The sequence below is a fragment of the Psammomys obesus genome, unplaced genomic scaffold (genome assembly GCF_907164565.1).
Source record: "Psammomys obesus unplaced genomic scaffold, mPsaObe1.curated_primary_1811, whole genome shotgun sequence".
Lineage (NCBI taxonomy): Eukaryota > Metazoa > Chordata > Mammalia > Rodentia > Muridae > Psammomys > Psammomys obesus.
Genome location: NW_026596131.1, coordinates 5115972 through 5143196, shown reverse-complemented (window position 1 = coordinate 5143196; position 27225 = coordinate 5115972). Strand labels below are relative to the sequence as shown.

The window sequence follows — 27225 nt, the reverse complement described above, 5'->3', positions numbered from 1 at the left end:
AACCTAAGTTTCCCTCTTCATCTCCTGACTTTCAAGCTGTTTCTGTAGATGGGAGAGCAAGGCCAGCCCCAAACTTGGTCTTTAGTTCACCTTGGTTTTTAGGACTAAAGTTACCGTGGTAAGTAGTTCTTCCCTGGCTACGGTTCCACAGAGCTGGATGGAGATGGTAGAGGTGGGGAGATGGCACTTGTAAACTATGAGAAGATGAGCAGTTTTCTCACAGGCAGTGTTTTTTTTTTTCAAATGGACATTTGAACTGTACGGATTTAATGGCACCAATTTAATGGTTTTTCTTCTTTGTTTTGCAGAAACAAACAATCACTGCTGTCAGAAAAGAGGTAATTAGTCTCCCAGTTTCCAGTGAAGCTTGATTTCAAAATCTTCTAACAAATTATGTGTACTTTGGCTTCATGATCCACACTCGGTAATGAAGTGAAGTCCATGTGTAATGTTCAGACCATTGTTTCCAAATTAATGGACAACAAGGGATCCTTGGTAAGGTCTCAGTGGGGCAGATGCTGGGGCTTGAGATGTGAAATGTCCCTTGAAGCCACACATCTGAGGGATGGTCAGAGAGGGCTGTGAGAGCAGACGCTGTCATGTCCACACCCCTAGGCTGGAACCTGCTCTTACAAATCCATCTGGAGTCTTTCCATGGGACAAGCTACCTACTTTGGCCAATCTCTGCAGGGTTTAAGCATGTATCTCCAGATCTTACTCCAGTACTCCTTGGGACACATTTTTCCCCAGTTGTTGGCTTTCCTCAAACAGACACATGATGGGTTAAGCAGAATACTAAGTAGCGGCCCGAGGTGTGGGCCTGAGCCCGGTTGTCACTGAGGCAGCTGACTTGAAGGTGTTGGTAGGGATACACGGCCTCATGTGTAATGGCAGAGTCAGCTGTGCTCAAGGACAGGAAGTTGGAGAGTATTTAATTATGTTTATTGTTGCTATGACAAAATACCTGACAAAGGCAACCTAAGGCTGGAAGGGTTAATCCTGGCTCACAGTTTTAGGGGATACAGTCCACTACGGGAGGGCCAGTCACAGTAGCAAGAGCACAAGGCAGCTGGCCACATGGCATCCACAGTGCAGAAGCAGAGAGATGAATGCAGATGCCCAGCTGTCTTCTTTTTCTCCAGTCCTGGGCCCCAGCCAATGCTCAGTCTTCACCTTTAGGGCGGATCCTCCCCTCTCAATCCACTCTAGAAACCCTCTCATAGACGGGCCAGGAGGTTTGTCCCCCAAGCGGTCCCAGATCCTGTCAGGCTGACCGTCACGGTTAATAATCACACATGTGGTCTAACAACCGTCTCTCTTCCAGATCATGTATTACCAACAGGCCTTAATGAGGTCCACAGTGAAGTCTTCAGTGTCCCTTGGAGGGTAAGTTCCAGGTTTGTCTTCTACAGCATGAGCAACAGGTGTGCAAGAGAATGTCTGCTCTAAGTCAAACATGGCGAACCATGTGCGGATTGACTTCAGGTTCCAACGAACCATGTTATGTTAGTGCATTTTTCCAATATTAGGTCATGGGTCAGGAGCTGCTTTAATGAAATCTTAATCATTTGAGTTTACCAATGAAGACCCGGGAGCCAGATGCTGGGGTAAAAGCCTGCTAGCTCAGAGAGACCGAGAAAGCACCCAGCTGACCTTCCTCCTCAGCCGATGTCCCAGAAGGAAAAGTGAAGCCTCTCAAAACAAAAAGAAAAAAACAAAAACAAAAAATCCTTAGGTTCACCGTCTTTTCCCTTCTACTTCCTGTGCATCTCTCTGTCCTTCCTCTGACTTCCTCTTACTCTCAATGTTTTTTTCTTATGTTCACTCCCTGTCGACTGGTTGCTTGCTTTGCCTCTTGACCTATGGTTGACTTTATTTAATCCTATTTACAATAGTCAAGCAGAAAGCTCTTGTACTAAAGGTGTATGCTAGGGATGAGCCACACCACAACCAGAAACAGGATATGTTTGTTTGTTTGTTTGCTTCAGTAAACAGCACAATCTTGGGTTCATAGTGTGATCAAATATTTGGCAACAGTTAGGATCTCATAAAAATCTTCAAATAGCTTTTAAACTTTCCCAAATTCAATTTTTTTTTAATGTGCCATCTTCCCTGAAAGCATGTCTATGGATGTGGGCAGAGTTTGTGGCCCAAACAACCTGTGGTTCTTCTTCACACACAGAGAAGGGCACTGCCTCTATCTCAGACACCAGGAAATGCGTTAACTTAGAAGGTCCCACCTAACTTGGGGCCAAAGGGATTGGGCAGTGAATTGCAGTTCCCGGACACAGGAATTACCCTTTCAGAAGTGGAGTCCAAAGGGTCAGTGGCCTTGGCTCATCTGTGGCAATTGCAGCTTCCAAGATGGACACCAAGACACAGACAAACTCTGTCAGCCTTGGAATCTTCTGATGACACGTGATAAGGCCAGATTTGCACTAGGGACAGAAAACTGACAAAGGAACAGGACTGGGAGAAGAGGGCCCTACTTCCCAGGTACAGCAGGACAGATCTTTCCAAACAGCTGCCCATCCCGGGGGCTGTCGCACATTTTTCTGAAAAGGCAGTAATGTGGGTGTGATTAAATCGATGCCAGATGAGAGGGAGAGCTGGCCAGTTAGGCCATGTGGTTGTCTTGTCTCCCAGGGCTGCGTTCCTAGGAAAGCCTTCGTCTCTCTGCTTTTCAGAATTGTCAAGTACAGCGAGCAGTTCTTGTCCAATGACGCCATCATGTCAGGCTGCCTTCCAAGCAATCCTTGGATAACTGATGACACCCAGTTCTGGGATCTAAATGCAAAACTGTATGTATTGGGGTTTTAACACATCTGTACGTGTGTAGGTGCATGTATTCATGTAGATGGAGGCCTTAGGTTAATATCAGGTGTCTTCCTTTGCCCATCTCTGCTGTTTATTGGGGCACGGTCTCTCACTGAACCTGTACTTCTCCAGTTCTGGCTAGCCTCGCTAGCTAGCTTTCCCCGGGGATCCCAGCTCTGCCTCCTAAGGGAGGAGATTACAGGTGGCTACCACACCCGCTTGGTTTTCTCGTGGGTTCTGGACATCCAAACTGGTCTTCGCACTTACCTAGCAAAATACTTTACCACTGAGCCATCTCCCCAGCCCCGAAATGTGCTTCATTTCAGGATGGTCTGTGACTCAGTCGCAAAAGGGCCTAGAATTCATGAAGCCTGGGCTTCAGCCCCTAACAGAGTATGATGATGATGCGTGCCTGTAAGCCCAGCACTTGCGAGGCAGGAGGATCAGACATCCAAGGTGCCTGAGCTACACAGCAAGTTCAAAGCCAACCTGGTGTACACGAGGCCCTGTCTCAAGTTTTCTTTTTGTTTTTTCCTTTTTGAGTTGTAATTCGTATGTCATACAATTTAGCCGTTTAAAGCAATTAAGCTGAGAATAACGGAGTCACTATAGTTGTTCTTTAAAAGAAACCTGCACCCTTTAGCTGTCGTCTCGTCCCCTGCAAATCCTTCACTCCCCCTAGCTCCTCCCTAGATGACCAATAGTCCATGTGCTTTCTGATTATCTGTATCCCCCTACTCTAGATTTGTCCTATGAAATCACAGGATGGGTGGCCTTTCATTAGGCATGTTCCGCGTTGTGGCACAAATCAGTATTTCATTTCAGTTGTGGATCAATGACAGTCCTTGTGTGAATGTGGTACAAACACACACCCATTTGGCCACATTGTAACTGTCATGAGTAACTCGGTTACAGACACGTACGTTCAGGGTGAAGGGGAAGTCTTGGTGAGTGACAGGTGTGGAGCTGGTGGCTGTGACCGCAGCGTCTCTCACCTGCATATCTCTGGGATTCTATCCTGGCCTGAAGGTAGCAGCCTGATCCTTAAATGGATTCTTTCTACATGGGCCCATGTAGAAAGAATCTTCTCCTCTGAAGATTTTTTTGGCACAGGGATCCACAGGGCAGTGGCTCACCCTCAGCTCTGGGAGGCCACCTATTGGGTGTGAACTCCAGAGGACTCAAAGGCTAGTAAGTGGCTGCTTGGAGAGAGTGTCTATACCGAGGTTAAGGAGTAAGGCAAGACTGAGAGTAGGTCAGAGTAGAGGACTTTGGCTAAGGACTGCACAAAGGTTGGTGAGGCGGACGCCTATCACTCTCACCCAGGCCAGCGCTGAGTACAGCCCCCTCCCCCCTGCCCTCCCGCCCCATCTCCCAAGGATGGTTGTGTTTATCTGTCCTCCTCTTGCAGGGTGGAAGTCCCAACCAAGATGCGGGTCGAGAGATGGGCCTTCAACTTCAGTGAACTGATTCGAGACCCCAAGGGCCGGCAGAGCTTTCAGTACTTCCTCAAGAAGGAATTCAGTGGTGAGTTCTCTTTTCCTTCCTCCCTCCCTTCTCTCCCACCTCCTCTCTGATTCATGTACTCAGGCTAGCCTTGAACTCTCTGGGTAGCTGAAAGTGACGGTTAACTTTTTTTTTTTTTTTAAGGTTTTATTTATTATTTGTACAGTGTTTTGCCTATACACCAGAAGAGGGCACCAGATCTCACTATAGATGGTTGTGAGCCACCACGTGGTTGCTGGGAATTGAACTCAGGACCTTCAGGAAAAAACAACCAGTGCTCTTAACCTCTGAGCCATCTCTCCAGCCCCAACATTTAACTCTCAATTCTTCTGACTCTACCTCCCAAGTGCTGGGGCTGCAGACACGAGACACTCGGCTTATAGAGTCCTGAGGCTCAAACCCAGGGCTTGGTGGATGCTAGGCAGATACTCTAGCAACTAAGTGGCCTCTCCAGCATGAGTTTTTTGTTTTGTTTTTGTTTTTTTTAAAGCACTCTCCCTTTAATATCCAGCCTAGGCTTTTAGGAGTTTCACAGCGGGCACTTGCATACCTTGTGAAGGCTTTTAAACAAGGCCTCTTGTTTTCCCAGGTGTAAGAGTCCTACCTGGGTCCAGGTCCTTCCTTTACCATAGGCTCAGAAAGGTACTGCTGTTGGGGAAAGGGGAATTATATCTTCTCTAAAATCTACATTAGCCTAACTCATATTTCCCAAGATTCCATCTTTTTGGCTTCCCTCACTCCATTGCTCAGAGTTCCTCTAACCCACTTCCTTGACCTCTGGCTCTCCACCCTCTCAAGTACAGCTTCAGAGTCAGGAAGCTGAACAAGCTAGCTTCCCCAACTCCTCTGCCAGCCCTGTTGCCTTTAACTTAGACGTCCTGCAGAGTCAACCAACCATGGATGTATAACTCATTATATACATTATATTATATAATATATAATTTATTATTATGTGTAATTTATTTTGTTTTTACTTTATATGTGTGGATACTTTGACAACATACACATTTGTGTACCATGTGCATGCAGTGCCCGTTGAGGCCAGAAGGGGGCGACATATTTCCCGGAACCGTAGTTACAGAAGGTTGTGAGCCACCATATGGGTGCTGGAAATCAAACCCGGCTCCTGTGGAAGAGCAATAAGTGCTCTTAACCCCTGAGCCATCTCCCAGTCCTGCAGGGATGTCTCTAAACTCGTGTTTACCTGGACCCGGCCCAGGGGTGGAGTGAGTTGGAATGGCTGTGGACTTGAAAGCTCCCCAGGGGATCGAAGCACACAGTGTAACTAACCTTCTGCCCTGTTTTCCTTCAAGCCTTCAGAGGAGGTGGACTTTAGTGGAGGAGGGTCTGTCTCTAAGTGTCTCATCCACAGAAACATCCGGGAACACGACCAGGCCAGATTAGAACCAATTACACATCCAATTTCTTCGCCGCCTTTGCTGAAGTGTTGGCTTTTGTGGGATTCATTTATCTGTTTGTAGATTCTCACCACTGGGGAGCTGCCTGATTGGGTTTGGGGCTCCAGGGCTTATTACCTTAAAGCAGCTAGTCTGTGGACCTGCTCTGAAGCAAATTGTACTGGATGTGCCTTTAGTCTGGATGGCGGCCCAGCACTGAGCATTGCATTAGAACATGGATCGCTGTGAATCATTCTTTCTAAACAAGCCTAACTGCATAATATAATAACCCTCAAAAAAGACCGATGGGAAAAGTAATGTGCGCAGAAGTGTCCAGCGACTAAGTGGAAATGGTGCCATCTAGTGGCGAGCAGAGGGCATGCCAAGCTTCACCCACTCATTCTTCGGCAACAGCATTCAGAAAATTTCCCTTGCATCTTTGAAACAATATTATTGAGTCTCCTCAGGAGATTCAGAGCATTCGTGTGTGGATAGGAAATAGAAACCATAGCTTTTCTTAGTTAATTAAAAACTTAAAAATTTTAGGTATGACCCTTAAGAAATGCGTCCCCCTTTAAAATGTAGTTTCATGTAACCCAGGTTGACCTCAAATTCACTGTGTAGCCAAGGATGACCCCAACATCCAAATCCTCCCATCTGTTTCCCAAGTGTTCTTATTTTTTTTTTTTTTTTTTTGAGACAAAGGGTCTCTGCGTAGCCCAGGCTGTCCTCAAACTCGTGATCCTCCTGTGTCAGTCTCTGAAGTGTTGGAATTGTGTAGCCCACTACCCTGGGTTCAAGCTGGTGGTTTTGCTGTTCTGTTTTGTATGTTCACTGAGCTTTACAGCTGCCAACACCAGCTGATTCTACAACAGCTCAGAGAGAAAAGTACCTTCCCACTGTAAGTCATTTCCGGTTCCCCCCTCTCCTGGGCTTGCTCCCCACTCCTCTCCTTCAGTCCCTGTGGACCTGGGTATTCTGCAAGCTTCTTGTGATGGGGACCCTAAAGCGTACGACCTTTTCTACACTCTTCTTTAATGGCTGCAACAGGTTCCATTGTGTGAACATAGCACTTTTATACGCCCATGCACCAATCCATGAGGATCTGAATTTTAAAAAAAAATTTTTTTTTTTTAAGTTTATGAGCATGGATGTTGTGCCTGCAAGTATATATGCAGCTCACGTGCATGCCTGGACTCACAGAAGCCAGAGGAGGGCAGCAGATCCTCTGGAGCTGGAGTTATAGATGATTGTGACGCGTCCTGTGGGTGGTGGGATGCGAACCTGGGTCCTCAGAAAGAGCAACAAATGCTCTCAGCCATGGAACCATCTCTCCAACTCTTGAATTTCGATAGTTTTGACTTTTCGCTTTATGAATACTGCAGTGAACTTTCTTATGTGTTTTAATGGGCTTATTCAATGTTTTAAAATGAGTGTGTGTATGTATTCCTGTGTGTGCGAACACACATGTATGTGTGGGTATTTGTACATATGTCTGTCCCTGAGTGTAGAAGCCGGAACATTTTCATCATCCGAGTTGAATCTGTGTGCTTGTCAACTGCCAACTTCCCATCCTCCTAGTGACCACCATGTCACCGCATGTCTCCCTGGGTTTGACCGCTCTAGGTACCTCGTGCAAGGATAATCATAGAGTTAGTCCCTTTGTGTCTGGCCTGTTTTACTTGATATAACTTCTGCCCTAGTCAGTATTCTAATGCTGTGAAGAGACACCATACCACAACAACTCGTAGAAGGAAGCATTTCATTGGGGCTGGCTTACAGAGGTCTGGTCCACTACCGTCATGGTGGGGAGCCTGGCAATGTGTATACAGACATGATGCCAGAGAAACAGCTGAGTGCTACACCTAGATCTGCAATCAGCAGGGAGAGAGGGAGACAGACAGAGACAGACAGACAGACAGACTCTGGGCTTGGAATGGGCTTTTTGAAACCGCAAAGCCCACCCCAGGGATTCACTTCCTGCAAAGGCCACACCTCCTAATCCTTTCCAGCAGTGCCATGCCTGGTGACCAAGTATCGGAATCTATGAACCGAGGGGGCCGTTCTCATCCAAGCCGCAGCGCCTTCAAGCTTCATTCATGTAACATCTCGTACTAGTCTGCTTTCTGTGGCTGTAATGAAAACCCACCACCAGGAGCACCTCGGGGAGGAAAAGGTTTATCCGGTTCACATTTCCAGATCATAGTGCACTGTGGAGGGAAGCTGGGGCGTGGACTCCAGCCGGAGCCAAAGCAGAAACCGTGAAGGAGTTCTACTCCCTGGCTTGCTCCCAGTAATGTTCAGTTACAGTTCTTATACAGCCTTGGCCCTTCCGACCAAGGATGGTGCCTGCCACAGTGGACCGGACCCTCTTCTATCAATAGTCAATCAAGAAAATGTCTCACAGGCACACCACAAGACAATCTGATTAAGGCAACCCACTGAGGTCCCCTCAGATAACTCCGGGCTGTTTTCAGCTGGTAGCTGAAGCTAAGGGATTCTCTGTCATTTTTAGGGGCGAATGTATCTCATGGCAGATGTGTCTGCCCACCATAGGTGCTTCTCTTGCGTGGGCATTTTGAGTTGTTTTGCCTTTTGTGAATTGCTCATTTAATTTAGTTCTGAGTGATGGACTGTTTTTTTTTTTTTTTTCCCTCTCCTATTAGCAAGATGTCTTGATGTCAGATCAATTGACTATTAAAGAAAATTGTTGGCTTGTGCTTGCCGTCCAGAAAATACCTGGGACAAATTCCAGCTAATATAGAGTTGTGCAGCCTCTACCAGTGAGACGTAACTGGAGACTTTCAGGAACTACTGAGGAAGCAGAGGAGAGAGTCCTCTTGTTCATTCAATGGCACCATGGTGTTTCAGATTGTGTATGTGTGTGCATACACACAGAACACATACATGCACACGTACACACATGGATACATACAATCACACATGTACACACACACACACACACACACACACACACACACACCCACACCCTGACTCAGGTACTGATGGCGCCATCTTTATTTTCTCCGGTATAACCGATACTTGGAATACTGTAACAGCATACCCTGATCTTTTTGGGTTCAGTGAATCATTGGGGAATGAATGTGAAATTGGGAAGAGATTGAGAATTTTGAGGATCTATGTTTGTTTGTTTTTTCTTTCTCTCTATTTCTCTCAGTCTAGAGGAGCAAAATTCCTCCGGTTCTTGTGACACTAGGTGCTCCTTGTAGCCAGGTTGCCTCTAAGCATCTGTCCTAAGCTGTCAAAGGCTCCACAAAGATACGGAAGGTTGGGGTCCCGACACACAGTCAGCTAAAGCAGGCAGAAGTCACGTGACTGTGAGATACACGCAGAGCATAGGAGCTGTGCAGGGGAGTCACACATGCTCATGAGCCTGCATGAATCGTTCAGGAAGTGTCTGCTACAGATACATCCTCAGCCAGACAGAGTATGGGCGCTGGTAAGATGGCTCAGTGGGTAAAGGCTGCTAAGCCTGATGACTCCATCCAACCCCTGGGACCCACATGACGGAGACAGCCAACTGCACCATTTGTCCTTTAAGCACCACACCCATGCCCACCATAAACAAACAAATGTCAGCTTAGAAAAAGCACATGGCAGCTCATGGGAGCAGGTCATCAGGAGCTCTGCCCTGGGGATTGTTGGAGGGCAGAGCATATCTACGTTGTGAGTGGATAATTGCTTCGAGCTTGGTGGTAGCCAATCCACTTTATGGCAGAGGACGCTCATGAGCCAAGCCATTTCTGGGACTCTGCTACTTCCACACCCCAGAAGTGAGACCCGGCTCTTTCTCCCAAGTTACATGTCTGGTGTCCCAGTGCTCAGTGATTCGTCTTGCAGGAAGATACTCAACAAGCGAGCCGAGCCTACCTGACCCTCATTTCCTCTTCTCTCCACTCATTTCCTGCCTGACTTTCATCTTCATGGACTTGTGTTCCCCGTGCAGGCGAGAACCTGGGATTCTGGGAAGCCTGTGAGGACCTGAAGTATGGAGATCAGTCCAAGGTCAAGGAGAAAGCGGAGGAGATTTACAAGTGAGGATTGGCCGAATCTTGGGGAAAGCCTCCCTTGTGTGGGTGGGATGAGATTCAGGGTTGGGGAGAGAAGACCCACACCCTTGTGCCTGTCTGGGCTCTGGCCAGCACCAGCCACTGGATGTACCATGCCTCCCTGATGTCTGGAAGATCTGAGGGTTCCTCTGAAGGAAGAAGTCAGGTGAAATGCATGGTGGAATTCATCTGGTCCCATGGATTTGTGTCCAGGGATTATGAAAGCAAGACAACCTGAACCACAAAGCCTCTGAGAGAGAGAGAGAGAGAGAGAGAGAGAGAGAGAGAGAGAGAGAGACATGGGGGAGGGGAGGTAGGCAGACTCTATTCCACAAGCCATCTTAGAGCCAGGCTACAGTGAAGGGAAGAGACTTCTTCCATGTGTGTGAGACAGCGAGCCCAGTTAGGGTGCAAGTGTGGACAGATCTCTTGTTCCCCACTCATGGTTCTGGCCTCCCTTCACTTGCTCTAGCAACAGTGAGAGGTTTTGTATCCCGTAGCCTGGGAGAGTCCCCTGTGCCAAATCGTACATGGTGCCCCAGGACTTGAAAAACCCAGCCAGCCTTGGGGCTGCTGGCCTGGATGCTGAGGCAGTCACCCTCTGGGAACTGGAGTTATGGCTGCCCTCCATCACTAGTCAGCTTTAGCAGTCCTTCATCAAACTTGTCTGTCCTGGGCCACGGCAGAGCAGAGGTACCAGGGCACCATTTTAGAGGTGTCTTTACCTGGCTTCAGGTTGGCCCTAAGATGGAGGTTGACCTGGAGATGGCTTTTTTTTAAGATACTTTATTTTTAAGTGTGTGTGTGTGTGTGTGTGTGTGTGTGTGTGTGTATACAGTGCCTTCAGGGTCTAGAAGGTGGTTCTGGATTTCCCTGGAGCTGGAGTTACAGGCAGTTGTGAGCCACTCAATATGGATTCTGGGTATTGAACTCTTGGTCCTCTGTAAGAGCAGCAAGTGCTCTTAACTGTTGAGCTATTTCTCCAGTCTCCCTAAAAGTTGATGCATCCTCCAAATTGCAAAGGCCTCACCATCCTAGGCCCATCCCACCAGCTTCTGGCTGGCTCTCCTAGAACATCCAGGTTAAAACCCCATTCCCAAGGCTGCCATGGCCATAGTCTGGCCTCTGGGGAAAGCTGATTGACAGCCTCTTCAAAGTTTACATTCCTCAGTGTCTCCTAACCAGCCTGGGCCTGCTGTGTGGTCCCTTTACCCTTCACACCTGGGCTCCGTGGTCATCTCCTCTGATGGACAATCCCACCCCCACCCCCCCCGCCCCCAGGCTGTTCCTGGCACCAGGGGCGAGGCGCTGGATCAACATAGATGGCAAGACCATGGACATCACCGTGAAGGGGCTGAGGCACCCCCACCGCTATGTGCTGGATGCTGCACAGACCCACATCTACATGCTCATGAAGAAGGTAGGCGGGTGCTGAGGGTGCTCGCAGGCCAGGGAGCCCCCTTCTCGGTTACCAGGAAAGCTCCTCAGATGTGGGGAAAGGGAGGTGACCTGTAGATGCTGCCTCGCTGCTACGAGGAGGCAGAACTGCCTGCTGTTTCTTCCCGTGGTCCAGCAGCCTAGAGCTTCCTCAAGCCCCATCACCACAGGAGCTGCCTGTGGCTAGCGGTTCCTTGCACCGCAGTTATGTTGTAGGCAGTACCGGTGACAGACTTAGCAAGACAGACTAAGACAATCGCTGAGGGGCAGTTGAGAACTTATGAAGTGCAGTCTCTGCGTAAAGCAAGACTGAGGGAGGATCCTTCGGAGTCCGGGCTTGCCTGAGGTCTCAGCAGGGATGAAGACGGGATGCCAGCCCCTGCTCTGACAGGTCCAGAGGCCCGGCTCTTGGTCTCTGCTATGGATACTCACAGTTCTCACGATCCCGAGCCAACATAATACCAGAGGGTTTAGTGTCTCGATGGTTCACTATGATTGCAGGTAAATCTTGTGGGGATTTGGGCAGATTCTGGATTATTAGTGAAATGGGAATGAGGTAGAGGCTTCCAAGGAACTGTCATGAACAGCGTAAGGAGAATCTGAGAGAAATCACTATCTGAAAAAAAAAATTTTGAAGGAATTACTTTTTCCCATTTTGTGTGTGTGTGAAAGAGAGGTGTTCTGGTCCTCTTTTTTTTTTTTTTTGTGTGTGTGTGTGTGTGTGCACATGAAGGCATATGTGTGGGGAACTGAGAACAACTTTATGGAGTCCATTCTCCTTGTTCACCATGGGGGTTTTCAGGTCATCAGGCTCGTTGGCAAGCACCTGTGTTCAGTAAGCTGTTTTTTCCTGGCCTAGACACAGCTAATTATTATTTTATAATTTTTCCATTGATCAGTTGCGTGTGTATACGTGGTTTGTCTGTTCTCCCTACCATGTGGATCCTGGGATCAAACTCAGGTCATCACGTTTGGTGGTGAGCACCTTACCAAATGCTGGCTAGGCAAAATCCCAAGACAAGGCTTTCCTTCCACTCCGTTGACTTCTCATCGTGACAGTTATTCCTGGCGGCGTGCTACCTCCAACAGCTTTGTCGTAGGTTGGTAGGAATGGCTGAACATCCATCGTCTTCCCCTCTTTGTAGTTATTCTCTCATTGTTTTAAAGCAATGAATGCGTTTACGTGGAAATCATCATCACTTGCAACTTTCAGCGAATTACTTTAGCCACTTCGTACCATTTTTCTCACCAGTGTTCCCTGGCTTTTTCTTACTAGAAGATCTATAATAAGGTCTCTTTAATGTATTTTAAAACTGATTTTGACTCTTAGCAGGGGCTGGGGAGAGGGCCCAGGAGCGGGGAGAGGGCCCAGGAGGCAAAGCCTTCTGTGCAAGCTGGACGACCTTAGCTTTTATTGCCAGCACCCACACGAGAAGCTGAAGAACAGAACCGGAGGATCCCCAGGGCTCCCTGGGCAGCACAGTCAAGGCAAGCGAGCTCCAGGCCCAGCAAGAGCCCATCTCAAAAGTAAAGTGGAGCATGATTGAGGAAGACAGTCAGTGTCGACCCTCCGCTTCCTACACATGCGCAGATTCACATACCCTCTTCCTACACATGCGCACTAGCTAGGACAAGACAGGCATCTCATGGAAAGACCGCTGTACGCCTGCCGTGGACTCCGTATCTCTAGAGGCCACGTGGTGACAAGTTCCACACGGCCCAGTGGCGTCATTGTCCCTGTTCCCGGATTCCAGCCGATCTCTCACGAGCTGTCACTTCCACCAACTAGTCTCTAGGATTTAATAAATCTTCGAGACTGCTCTCAATTGCTGGGTCGCTGTGGTGGGCACTGTCCCATGTTGGTTGTGAGTGGAGTTTTCCGCTGCTTTGGAGGTACCAGGCAGCTTGGGGAGCAACTTCCCTCCCGCAAGAGCAGCCTAAGCCTTGTTCCTTTCAGTTGTTTTTGCCCAGGAAGAAACGGGTATTAATGGGGTTATGTTTTTTTTTCCCCCAAAATCTCAAATGTTGGATTTTACCAATAAAGACTCTGGAGTCAGATGCTGAGGTGAAAGCCTGACCCAGCCCAACCTTTTTCTTCCGCTGACTTCCTAGAAGCGATCTCTGTCAAACGGAACGCCCGTTTCTTCCACTTCCTGCGTGTGTCTCTATCTGTCCCCCTGACTTTCTCCTACTCGCTATGTTTGTTTTTATGTTCACTCCCTGTCAACTGGATGCTTGCTCCTCCGCCTGACCTACGGTTGACTTTACAAAATTCAAACAGAAAGCTTTTGGAATAAAGGTGTGTGTTAGGGCTGAGCCACACCATAGCCAGAAACTGGTTTTTCCAGTAAACAACACAGTCTTGGGGTTCACAGTGTGATCAAACGTCCTGCAACAGAGTTAGAAGTCGGCTCCATCCCTATGGTAATGAAGAGTGGGAGGTTAACGTCATCTTGTCTCTGGTTGGCGCCAACTCAGGTTCAAAGCTCTGAGGAGGATTTTAGTGCTGGGGGTTGTGAATTGGAATCACTGATCTCAGCAACTCCCCAAACACCCCTCCGAGGAATGAGTGAATGAATGAAATGAATGAATTCCCTTAACTTTGCTGCCCCACCGCGGAGAGGCTCGGAAGTGGCAAGCCTGTTCTGTGCTTTCTGATACACCCCTCCTCCCTGGATCATCACCATTGTTTTCGTCTTCTTCCCACCAGGATTCTTATGCTCGCTATTTAAAATCTCCGATCTATAAAGAAATGCTGGCCAAAGCTATCGAGCCGCAGGAAACCACCAAGAGAAGGCAAGTGGAGTGTCGTTAATTGCTGGCTGCCTGCTGTTTCCTTTAGAGACATGAGGGCCTCTTTCTGCCAAATGGCTAGAGCGGAGCCTTTTGCCTGATGACAGTGTTGGGGGCTGGAAAGTGTTGTACAGTGAGCGAGTGCCTCATTTGCTTAGAAATGCCCTCCAGCAAGATTCCCTTAGTGATTGCCTCCAGTCAGTTCTGTTTCCCTGACTCCAGTTCTGTAGGGCCCTGGTTATCAGACCGATAATTATGAGTATCACAAATGGAGGCATCTCATTGTTTTGCTGTTTTGTTCTGCCACCCCACCTCTCTACTGCCAAACCGATGAATAGGAATGAATTAAGTTACACCTCTGTAAAGCCACTGTTCCAAGACCTGAGAGAGAGAGAATGGAAATTGCACACTGAAAGAAAATGCTAGGCGGTTAGGAGAAGCAAACAGTAACACCCCAAGCATTCTTGGTACCCCTGGGGACTACTTTCTAGAAGTCCATTAACTAGTTGGAAACTTCTATCACCTCATCTGATAGAGACACTGGGGAAAGGGATGATGTTATATTCTGGGGAGCAAATTGAACTTTTTTTTTTGTTCATGGGGAGCCAGAGGATTATTTAAAGATTTAAAAGAGTAAGAATAACAGCTTGAACAAGGCTGTGAAACGCTGGCAGAGTTGTTTTGTTTTTTCTTAAAACACAGTCACCTGTGGGCCGAGGGCCCCTGCAGTTAATAAATGTTCCTGTTTGTTCAACCAATGCTGAGCCCATGGCCAGCATCTTCAGTCTACTCAAAAGGGGTGGGTGGGTGGAGAGTGGGCCAGACGTTATCAAAGGAGCTTACGAGAGAATACACAACACACCACCTTGTCGTATTCCAGGGTGACAGGGTAAGGTGGGGAGCCCAGTGGCCCCAGGACTCCAATTAAGGGCTGCAATAACTCCAGAAATTCTGTCAGAAAGGAGCTGGGCACGTGGGATGGGGCTGATCGTCTCATCCTTATGTCCTAACGTTTTATAACTTGGGGCAGGCATGGGAAGTCAGAGAGGGTCCTTCTCAGGCACAGCTCTGGCATTGAGTGCATGGGATGGCAGAGACCCCAGCTGGAGGACTTGGCTCTGGCAAGGGACATCACAGTCTGGGAATGCTGTCATCCGTGGTATGAGTGAGAACAGGTGTGAATGTTCACACAGTGTGACAATTGTGTTCAGGTGGGAATGCAGTGGTTGGGAATCCATTCCATGGCTCACAGGTATAAGAAAATCAGGAGTTAGGGTACAAACCTTCTCTTTGGAAGAGCTGACAGCATGGCAGGTGGCCGGTTCTCTTTAGGAAGGGCATCCCACCTCTCTGGTGTAGAGACAAGGGATCTGGGGCCTCAAGTAGTCCTGAAATTCGGGGTGGGTCTTGGGTCTTGAGTCTGTTATTGCTATGGAAATGCTAGCTCCCCAAATCTATGCGGGCCCCGAGGCTATGTGTCTCAGCCATAAGCCCTTTAAACCTTACCCTGTTTTTTTAGGATGTAGCAGTCAGTTTGCTCACAGGAATCTATGTTTAGTTTTGGAATATGTTTTTAATTCATCCTAAGATCTGGCACGTGGGAAGGGTGGCTGCTGCCTACTGCCTACCAATCCTCTGAGGAAACATCCATAGGAGCCCAGCCCTTCGGGACAGCTCAGCTTTCTTTGCTTCTGTGTGTGTGTGCATGTATGTAAAGGCCAGAGGACAACCCAGCTTTCTTTTTTTTTGAGATACAATCTCTCACTACCTGGAGCTGACTGAGCAGGTCAGGCAAACACCTCAGGGCTGCTCAGACCTCTCTCCCCAGCACTGGGATTACTGCTGTGCACCACCCCCCTGGGTTTTCTTTTTACATGGGCTCTGGGGATGAAGCTCTGCTCCTTATGCTGTCAAGGGAGCTGTCTCCACACCCGTGCACACTGGCTTTTTTAAACAAGTGCCCTGAGCCGTTACTCTTCCTCAAGACTCGAGCTCTCGGGCGCCCATCATCCAACCCAATCCGCTGTGCCCTCTTCTTTGGAGATCTTTCAGAGATAACATCAAGATATTTAAGACCTTGCATGGACACAACAAATTCATTTCTTAACACTGTAGACAGGGTGTTTGCCACCATCATTATCATCCCCAAAGACCTGAAATCTGTTGGCAGTTGTATTCACTACGGTCCATCCTCCATTGAGGGAAAAGAACTAAGGTTGGACCGTGGTTCTGGCGATGCTCTTAGAATTTCACTGGGAAAATGAGGGAACATGTCCAAATTGGAACCTTCTGGCCCAACTTCCCCAGGCATGTTAGTGTCACTGGACAAGCAATATGGTTTTCTACCAACCACTCATCTGTCTTTCCTTGTAGCGCCACCCTCCCGTTCATGAGACGTCACCTCCGTTCCAGCCCGAGCCCTGTCATCCTGAGGCAGCTGGAAGAAGAAGAGAGAGCTCGCGAAGCAGCCAACACCGTGGACATCACCCAGGTCATGAGCAAGCTGGACCGCAGGAGCCAACTCAAAAAGGAGCTGCCTCCTCCTAAATGAGTTCCCGGTGCTGGTGTGGGGTGTGCACGTGGGGGAGGCAACGATGCTCCCCCCCGAAAGGATTAGAGTTTAGAAGGTCTATTCTCAGCAAAATGTAGGATTCAGAGGGTATTCCCTGATCAAGAGTTACATGGCTTTGTGTTCCTACGTCAGGTCAGCAAGTTGGTAGCCGTGCCCACCCCCCTTGCTTTAGGGAGCTCACCTGGTGAGAGGCATAGGAGAAAGGGGTGACGTTGTGTGCCCACTTATCAAGGAACTGTCCCGGCACCCCCCAACGCTACTTCTCTGAGGAGTGTTTATTTAGAAAAGCTTTGTGAAACTTCTCACTCCATCTCTCCAATTTAGATGCAACTTGAGAACCCTCCATGGGCCTCTTGTCAGGCCCTTCTGTGGTCTCCTCTGCTACACCTGCCTCGGAAGGCATTGCTGGGACCCCTTTCCTAGTGAGCTTGTTCTTAGCCGTGGCTACCTCTTTGCTTTCCCACCCCCTTGTGCATAATGTATAGACAAATAGCTTATAGGAATGAAAGATTCAGGCTAGAGGAGGCACGGAGAAACATCTTGTTGAGAGTATCTTTTCAGCCAAAGAAGAAAGGCACTGATGGTTGCGTCCAGGAGGAAGGATGGTGGATATCAGATATACTTTCGGCAATATTTTCTAGCTGTTGGAGCTACCTTTCTCTATAGCTATAGACTAGGCTATCTCAGTGCTCAGGGGAGAGGATAGGTCAGTCCATGACTTTGAGTCCCACAAGGTTGTTCTCGAAGATAATTAACCCCACATGCCCGTATGCAAAAGAGAACGAGAACAGTGTTAAGAGACCAGTCTTCTAAAGCAGGAACACCCGTTCCACACACTTACTGAGTACCTTCAGTGTGTGGGGCTTGGATGAACAAAAATGACATTGCTCCCCTCTTAGAGCCTGTGCTCTAGGGCAGACAGAGTACTATCAGGTAGCCTTGGTGGCACACTACTAGGCCACTACAGTAAGCATTTATTGTTCATGCATATGGGGTCATCTCTGCGGCTCTACTGTCCTTGGCTGGGCCTTGCCCTATGTCTGGAGGAGTTTGGCTTACAGAAGCTTAAGCTGGAGTGAATGTGGGCTCTGCTTCATGTACCTCTTATTCTCCAACAGCCCTGCCTAGGCGTGGTCTTAGGGTGGTGGCAGAGTTGCAAGGGAGAAAAATAGAACTGCATATGGCTTCCCATGGTCTCTCACCCATCTTTTCTTGGCCAGAGAAAATCACGGATGCCACCTGGATTAAAGGAGTAAGGGAGCAGGGCCAGGGATGTGTGTTGGTGGGCAGAGTGCCCACCTTGCATGCATGGAGTCATGGGTTCAATCCCCTGGCACCATGTAAAACCAAACCTGGTGGTGCACACCTGTAATCCCAGATCTTGGGAGGGAAGGTAGAACTACTATGAGTTCAAGTCATCCTTATGTCTGTGATGAATGGGAGGCCACCCTGGGCTCTATGAGGTCCTGTGTCCAAAGGAGGAAAGGAGTACAGAAATAGGCTCTATTATTTTTAGTAAAACTATGTCAGAATCCCATTGGAAAATGCATGGATACATGAAGGGGTTCATGGTGATAATAACGAACTAAAAACCAGAACAAAACCTACTGAATAAGTTATAAAGGAAGTGGGTATGAGACCCCGCTAAGGAAGATGTGTTCTATATAGACTTACGCTTCTGAGGTAGTGGCAGAGAAACAGAGAATGAGAAAGATTTGTCACAGAATGTGACCAAGCAAGGATAATGTCCCACAGAGAGAGGAACTGTAAGGACAAAGCCCAGATGCGGGGGAGGAGGGTCAGTGAAGACTGTCTAGGCCAATATAAGTAGTTTGTGATCACTGATCCCATGCTAGAAAGATGACCTCATCCCCAAAGAGGGGAGCAAACGCTTCCCAAATTCACAAGCTACTCTGAGACAGCACCAACAGATGTGCTTTTTGAATATTCTTTTGAAGAATGTTGGAGTCCGCCAGCAGAAGCTTTGGGTAATGAACCATTATAAACTGAATGGTATGAAGAGAGAGACAAAAATCTACTCTCCCTCTTGGAGTCTAACGCCCAAGACCTAGCATGGTCCATACATGTGTGTTATATGGCTGGTTGAATGAACAGATGAACGAATGAATAGAAAGAACTCTGGAGGAGGCCTCTCAGGCCCTGGTCTTAATTCTAACGCGAGCCATGTATTCTTAAATAACTCATAGGCTCTCTCTCCTCCTTAGTCATTTGTGAAGAAGGGGGGGCTGTTTCAAGATCATTTCCAGGACTGGGATAGCAACTTTACTTGAATATTTAGAATAGGAGGAAATTTAGGTAATTTTTAAAAATTTACATTAAAACAACCATAAATATATTATGAAATAGAATGCAAGATGCACATGAATTTTTAAGGCTAACGTTGGAGACATCAAAGTCATTTCATGCTTGGCTATGCAGGTTCAGGCACTGCCCCCCTAAGACTCCAGAGGGATGCGTGTTTACCCGGCTCTCCTGCTGTTTGGCCTACTTTAGTGGGAAAGCTGGAGAAGCATGAAACCAGAGAATGTTTGCTGTCCCCTGTAATCACTCCACACAAGCTGAGGTCATGCCATCAGGGTGGTAGCCAGAGCGGCGGAGCCGCTGAGTTTGCCGTGAACTCTTCAGGGTACCGCTGCCCAGGTCCCATTCATCTTCGGTCTGTCCATCTGCCACCCCACTCCTCAGCTCGCGTATCTCCAGTCTGTCATGCTCTGAAAGACAGCAATTGGTTGTTTTGGGTTCTTTCCCACAAATGTGGGAATCTACTTGGCATTGGAGATACAAGGGCCTGCAGCCAGTGAGAGTCACAGGCATTACACAGAGTAAGCGAGCATTCTCCAGTCAGTGAACGAAGAAATAAAGGTCTGAACATTATTCACATGAAGAGAGGTACACGAGGGTAGCAATTAACAATCCACAATGAGACAGACAGACAGACTGTGTGTATGAAAATAGAGGCCAGAAAAAAATATTTTTTGAGACAAGACTTGGCTAGACTGGAACTCAGTTTGTCTACTGGGGTGGCCTTGAACTCATAGAGAGCTGCCTGCCTCTGCCTCCAAAGTGCAGGGACGAAGGGTGTGTACCACCACAAGTGGCACTTAAAGACCAGTTTGTTTTGTTTTGTTTTGTTTTGTTTTTAAGAATCAGTAGAAGGACTATCGGGGGATAAATATGCAACACGGTCTTGGTCTTCATGGGGCTGATGAAGATGTGTGGGTGCCAATGGCTGAACCATGAGACAGAGTGTGATTAGGGAACTGTCTGTTTAACCTGGGAGAAATGCCAAAATGGGAGAGAATTGTTTGGACTGAGAAGCTTCCAGAGATGTGTGATTAGAAGTGTGAGGCTTAGGTCGGGCCTTGTTGTGCACACCCCCAACACTTGAGAGGCAGAGACACTCAGATTTGTATGGGTTTGAGGCAAGCCCGCTCTGCATTTGAGTTCCAGGACAGTGAGATGCATCGTGAGACCTTTTCTCAATGAGCACAAACAACAAATCCAAAGAAAGGAGGGTTAGGCTCCAGCACTAGCTTTTTTTTTCTGTCAACATTCCACAAGGATATCCAGTGTCTGTTACTTGCCAAGCATTGAACAGGTGCTGCCAACAGGGACTGGGGTGAGAGGAACAGGGGAGAGGAGTTGAGAGGAGAGAGGCCCCTGTTGGTTACTTACAGTTAGCAGGAAGGACAAGAGTGTGGGAGGTTGAATTATAGGAAAGCCCCATGATGCTTTGGGAGGTCATAGCTAGCCTATGGAAGGGTAAAGAGCTGCTGTCACAGCTCTAATGGGGGTAATGGCTCCTGCTAACTTGTTACCATGAGTAGACCTAACAGCAGCCTGTCAGAGCCCATTTATATCTCAAATGACATCAAAATAGCACATATTTAGAGAATATATTAACATGTTTAAATCACTACAATAGTATTTACTGCGCCATGTTCTCAGATACCATCTCCATTTCTTAAAGCCAGAATTTAACCACATAACAAGCTCTGCCCATGGGGTTTAACTGTGCTAGATTATATTATTTTGTAAGATTCTAGGATTTCCTTTGTAGAGTTCTAGTTTCCTGTTTGGTGATTATAGAAAACATTGCTTTCATTACGGCTATTAAGTAGAAGATACAAGAGCCAGGGGCAGGAAACTAAGAGTAAAGTCCTTGGAATCATGCCCAGCACAACATCAACGCTCAACAAATGCTGATCACTGCCACTTTGTCACCATCACTAACATCATCATCATCATCATCACTGTTATTACCACCATCACCATCATCTTACCATCAGCATCAGGTACCATTCCCATTGTCACTATCATCATCATCACAAACCACCAGCATCTTTACTCTCAGCATCACTACCAGTACCATCTTCCTCACCATCTTTATCACTATCACAGTCACTGTCGTCATCATCACCGGCACCATCATCCTGTCACCACCATCATAACAATCCTCATTCCCACCACCCTCCACCACCATTCCTATCGTCCTCACTGCCGGAATCAACATCACCATCACCACCGTCATAGCAGCAGCAGCAGCAGCACCACCACCACCACCATTACCAATCATGACACTCCCTGTATTCGTCATGGTCCTGAAGTAAGCAGCTGCTTTCTAATCAGTGTTGTTTCTTGCTTTGGTGTTATTACATTAGGAATTTTTAAATCATTTTCACCTGGGACCGTCTTACTTCTTGGCTCTCTATCTCCTGAACCCTCTAGACAGCATTAGGTGATGTCTGAGGCATTACACCCTCTAAGTACAGCCTCCAAGAGAAGACTGATTAGTAACAGCGTGATGACCAGCAGACCTGGGGCTCCAAGTTTTATGGCTGAAGTGAGGGTCAGTCCCAGCTAGAAGGGTCTTGTGCCTGCTTGCATTCAGTGAGATGACTAGCCAGAGAAACAATGTGGTCACCTAAGCTGGCCAACTTATGGGACCAACTTTACTTGCTTTTGGAGAAGAGGGGAGGGGACAATAGAAAGAGCCTCGGCGTGGGTCCTTGCATGCTGACTATGGCCAGGGGTCTTTGATTTCTCAGCCAGTTTCTGATGGAACAGACATGAGTAGAGTTGCTGAACTATCTGCTTTGTCTTCCATTACAAACCCTGTGATCGTGTCTTCCTGTTAATGGACCACCTCATTTCATGCTCCTGACATCCCTGTCTGTTCTCTTGCATAATAATAATAAAAAAGCTGTTGCACACCAAATCTAAACCAAGTTCTACTTTGTCCTGTCACATTTCTTTGCCAACTGTCTTGCATGCTGCTGCTTTGCTGCTCATATCATTGGTAGCTGGTGCATAGACTGGAGGGCTGGGTTACAGCATGCAAGCCTAGGCCTCCATGGGAAGGAAGAGTGGGAACTTATGGATTCCTGTGAGAAAGAGCTAGAAAAAAAACTGTCCCGCACCAACTGGGAGAGTGGCCATTTTCCAAGAAGGAACCATCTCAGCCCAGGTAAGTCAAGAAGGAGGTAGCGGCCAACTTCCTTACCTGTCTTGTCATTCATCCTGAAAAGGAGAAGATTCTGAGGAAGGGGTGAGGTGGGGAAGGGAGAGAGGGAGAGAAAGAGGAAGAGAAAGGGAAAGTCAAGCCGTATGATCTTGGTTAAGCCCCTTTATCTCCAGGAGCCTCAAACTTTTTATCTGTAAGGTGGAGTGATCTTAGGAGTTCATGACACATTCCAAGGTAGTGAGGTTCAAGTAAACTTCGTAAGTAACTCACTGATCTCTCCGCCCCCCTCATTTTACTTCACTTTCCAGGAAGTAATAGAAATCACATAGGACATTGAATGGCAGCATGCGTTAGCATGGACAGCAGGGCCTTTGGGGTCATACCTAGGCTCAGAAGGGCCTTTCATCATTATCTTAACTTTCTATTGAGTGTAACAAATGAGCTCATTCCTCTCCACTGTCCTTGAGTTTAACTGACTTTACCCTGGATTGTGTGGGGTGACTTTGAGACTAGGCCTTATTCTGAAGTCAGTAGCCTCTTGCCCAGGGCTCAGGCAGCCTCCTTCAGTCTTAGGTTCTAAGGGATAAGCAGAGCCCTCTGAGCAAGACAACTATGTGGTTGTTGCAGAGAAGGTCTGTCTCATTGTAGTCCTTTCTAGGCCTCTCTTGGAAGCAGCAGTAGTTCAGCTGTTCCTAAGACAACACTTACTTCCTCATGACTTCTGCCCATGCCAGGCTTTCATGTAGTGTAGGCCTTCATGAGGGACCCAGCAGCCCACATCAATTGACCCTTGTGGCCTACAAAGGAAGAGGGGACAGTGAAGAGCTCACTGGAAATCTTAGCTTTAATTTCCTTGCTCAACTTGGACAAAGCTTCAGGTTTCTTGAGCTGAAGAAATGTCAGACCCTCCTTTCTGCCCCAACACTCTGGACTCTGGAGCCACAATGGTCAGGACAGTGAGATACTCCCTTTCTCTGCTGATTCACAGACTCACCTCCTCCTCTAGAATTGCCTCTTTCCTCTAAGCTACTCAGGTTCTACACGCAGCCTTTTCCTCTTGCTTCCCCTGCCCAGTCTAAGGAGAGGCCTGGGTGAGCGCTGGCATTGGAGTCGCTAAAGCACTGTCAGAGGGGTGGGTGTGGTCTCAGGCAGGGAGGCTCAGCGGGGCACCTGTTGCAGGCCTCCCCACTTGCACTACTCTGTTAAAGTTAAATTGTTCAAGTTTGGAACGTAGCTCAACCGTAAAGCTCTTGCCTAACATGGGAAAGGTCATGGGTTCAATTCCCAGCAAACACACACACACACACCAGACAATAAAATAATGTCAAATTCTACAGCTAACGATGAAGAAGAGGTGACATGCATGGGAAGTATACAAGGCCTTTGGAGGCTTGAGGGGTAATCAGATTCAGCATGGTTCCACTCCAGCCTCCCAGGACTGGAAGGTCAGCTTGTGGTAGACGGGTCCTGGCTAGAGGTCCTTGTATGGCTGTGCCACTAAGACAGATACTTCAGGGTAACCTTTTCAATCAATCCATCCAGGAGGTAGCCTGAAGAGATCTGCGTCATTGCCTTGGAAGGAGATGGAGTTAGATGAGAATGGCACATTGGCCCTCGAGGCTGGAGACGCACCTCCATACTAAACTTTGTTTTTTTCCTTCTCCACAGTCAGGCCAGCACTTGGCTCCCAGCCCTCACCTGACCGTGTACACAGGGACCTGCGTGCCTCCCTCTCCTTCCGGCCCCTTCTCCCCATCCTGTCGCTCCCCCAGGAAGCCCTTTCCCTCACCAAGTCGCTTCATCCGGCGGCCCAGCATCGCCATCTGCCCCTCACCCATCCGAGTGGCCTTGGAGAGTTCTTCAGGGCCAGAGGCCAAGGGGGAAACCAGCTGGTCTGGTGTCAACTGTGGGTCCCCAGGCACTGAGAGCAGCGGGACATCTGTGGATCGCTCAAGACCACATGACCAGCCCAGGGCCCCTCCCAAGGCCCGTGCGGCTCTGTCCCTCAGCAGGTTTCTGAGAAGGGGCTGTTTGGCATCACCTGTGTTTGCCAGGCTCTCGCCCAAGTGCCCGGCTGTTTCACATGGGAAGGTGCAGCCTCTGGGAGACATGGGCCAACAGCTGCCCAGGCTGAAAACCAAGAAAGTAGCCAAGTAAGAAGCTGAAGGGGGTGCTGTGTGCATGTGGACGGTGGGTGTGAGTTTGGGTATGGGCACGGACCATGGCGCCATGGTGATGATGGAACCATGGGGCTGAAATGAGGGATGTGGAGACACACCACAACTACTCGAATCACATCTTTAAGCCACTTACCCCAGAAACTCACTCCCATCCTCTTGTAAGACCTGGAGTCTCACTGCTCAGGATCGTGCCCTTCCCAGGAACTCTCACAGACCACAGTTCGATGCAAAAGCAAGAGGTTTTATTGCTATCGAGATAGGGTCGCCCCTCCAAAGATAGGAGACGAGCCCGAACATGCAAAGCACAGGGTTTTTATACCTGAAAATCAGATCCCTTTTGCTCTATAGTTTACAGCTGGTTGTAGATGGTTTACAGCTGGTTGTTTCTCAGAGCAGCTCACCCGCCCTTCAAGAGCTCTCTGCACCTGGCTTCAATTCAAAGAATCCCAGTTGTTTCTCATTCCCAGGTGGTCCCTCACTCTCTCCCTCTTCCAAAGATGGGTAAAGGGCAGGTGTCATTTTTTCCTTCTTTATCTGCCTGTTCTCCACACACCTGCCCCATCCCAAGACTACTAGTCAGGTAATTCATTGCATTTGGAAAGGGCCCAGCAGTAACTCCAGGCTATGATGTTCCTAACACATGATTCCCCAGGGGCTCTGGCCCTTTGCCAGCCCATACCTCAGGTGTTATTGCCTCCTTGGTCCCGAAAGATACCTACCTGCTCTCCTAAAGGGCCTTAAAAAGATACTTGCTCCTGTGGTGGTCTAAGAGAATGAGTGTCAACTTCCAGGTCTGAAATCTGAGAATCCCAAATACCCTGAGGCAGCCACTCTGTGCAGATCAGAGGCCCAGAGTGGGATTTGAGAGTCCAATTGCAGCTTCGTGTTTATTGAGATTTGGAGGGGACAGTCAGAGGCACCCCCAAACCAATCCTGCTGGTCCTGCCTAGGCCAGGAGAAAGATGTGTCAGGCAGGAGTTGGACCCAGAGAGCGTGGCCTCTTTGGTTCAATGACTGTGGAAACAGTAGGGAGCATTGGCTGCCGTCCCTGTGTTGCCTGTGTGGCTTGGAGCAGGAGGAAGGGAGGTCAGCTCTGTTGCTTTAGGAAATGAGCGGGATCCACCATGGATATTGAGTCCCTCGGCTGGCCCCGCTGGGAGAGTGTTGTAGCTCTGTGGCCACTGTCCCACTTCACATGTGGGCATGGGGCTTTCTAAAAGGCTGTCTTTCCAGTGTCCCCAAGAGACCATTTAAAGGAGTGGAGGATTAAGTACTGGTATGTCAACACTACAGGGACAGACTGAATTCATCAAAACCATAAAGACTGAGAAACCAAAATAAGGCATATTTGGGATCATCTTTCATTCAGCAGAAAACACACACACACACACACACACACACACACACACACACAAATCTCAGTCAAAGGAGTCCCCAGAGCCAGTGGCTGCACGTGTCACTGTGGGTCAGTGTCTTTAGAATACTATTCTTTGGGACTGTGGGGATCATGTGAGGATTACCGAGCCTTTCTGTTTCTTCACTCGCTTTCTTTTTGTGCCTGAAGCTTTTTCCAGATCAAAATGGAAATGCCTACTGACAGTGGGCCCTGCCTGATAGACTCCGATGACACCGGGGCAGGAGAGTCTGGTGACCAGACCACAGAAAAGGAAGTTATCTGCCCCTGGGAGAGCTTGTCCGAGGGGAAGGCAGGCTGAGCAGGGCCTTGGGCCAGGAAGACGGTCCTGGCAGACACCATCAGACCTGGGGCACACTTGCTCTCAGACCCAAGTGCATTAGAATGATGTTGGAGGACTGGAAAAAAATGAACAGGGTGGAATGAAGGACTTGTGCTCTGGCTGACTCCCAGCGGCCACCTTTCCCCTTTCCCTGACTTTCTTTCCCATGCTTGCCCAGAAAGGCATGTGGGCCAGAAGACATCCCTTGCTGCCTTAAAACCAATAAAAGGGTCATTTGGAAGATTTTCTCGGATCGGGGTTCTGGCATATTCCTGGGTTTATTAGTATTCATAACCTACCACTTGTGAATTAAACTCGTGTCTTCAGTTTTGTGGGTAAAGGACATCGAGTCACTTTAGAGAGTTCCCTCTCTGTCTGAACTTGTTTGGACATGATTTCATTAATTGAGTTTCAAGGTGGCAGTCCCCCAGGGTGGCATTGCATAGAAAGGGCAACAGCTAGGGCAAAGGTCACTTGGAACACTGGAGTCTCTACGATGTTCAGAAGACACGGTTTGTTTTGGGGAAGGGTAAAACATATCTTTCCTTCCTTCCTTCCTTCCTTCCTTCCTTCCTTCCTTCCTTCCTTCCTTCCTTCCTTCCTTCCTTCCTGCCTTTCCCTTCTTAAAGTTATGTGTCTGTATGTGGAGCTCTGTGTGGCTATGTGTGCATGTGAGTGCAGGTGCCTGCAGAGTCCAGAAGAGGACACTAGCTCCTCTGAGTCTGGAGTTAGAGGTGTTGCTGAGCTGCCTGACATGGGTGCTAGGAACCAAACTTGGGTCTTCTAGAAGGCAGCAGGGACTCTTTACCACTGAGCCATCTCCCTAGCTCTTAACTACTACTCTGTTGCTGGAACAAAACACTTGACAAAAGCAACTTGAAGAGGAAGGAAGGGCTTATTGACTTATTTTGCTTCGTAGTTTGCGGATGCAGCTGGTCCTGGTGGAGCCATCCTGGTGGACGGGGTTTGCAGTAGCTCATCCCATTGCATCTGCAATCAGGAAACAGAGAGCAGAGAGACTGGATGGTGCTACTCGCTCACCTTCTCTTTTCTGTTTAGACCAAGGACCCCAGCTTATGGGGTGGTGCTGCTCATATGAAGATCCATATTCAGGATGGGACTTCTTTCTCCAGTTACGCTTTTCTGGGATCTATCCGTGGGGGCATGGATAGATGCAGAGGCATGTTTTCCATCAAGCTGACAATGCAGTTTAACCATTGCAGAGTGGGACC

The 27225-nt window shown here is 48.3% G+C and overlaps 1 protein-coding gene across 3 annotated transcripts in view; it reads left to right on the top strand.

Annotated features, from left to right (window-relative positions):
* The window catches only part of Rgs9 (regulator of G protein signaling 9), a 104817-nt gene extending 78554 nt beyond the window's left edge, over positions 1-26263 (top strand). For all 3 annotated transcript variants that reach the window (XM_055592432.1, XM_055592431.1, XM_055592430.1), the window contains 10 exons: positions 309-338; positions 1325-1386; positions 2688-2801; positions 4229-4344; positions 9688-9775; positions 11072-11210; positions 13938-14023; positions 16394-16511; positions 23746-24230; positions 25822-26263. In XM_055592432.1, coding sequence (XP_055448407.1) covers positions 309-338; positions 1325-1386; positions 2688-2801; positions 4229-4344; positions 9688-9775; positions 11072-11210; positions 13938-14023; positions 16394-16511; positions 23746-24230; positions 25822-25972 — 1389 coding nt within the window. In that variant the 3' untranslated portion in view covers positions 25973-26263. The remainder of the gene's footprint in view (positions 1-308; positions 339-1324; positions 1387-2687; positions 2802-4228; positions 4345-9687; positions 9776-11071; positions 11211-13937; positions 14024-16393; positions 16512-23745; positions 24231-25821) is intronic.
* The last annotated feature ends 962 nt before the right edge of the window (positions 26264-27225 follow it).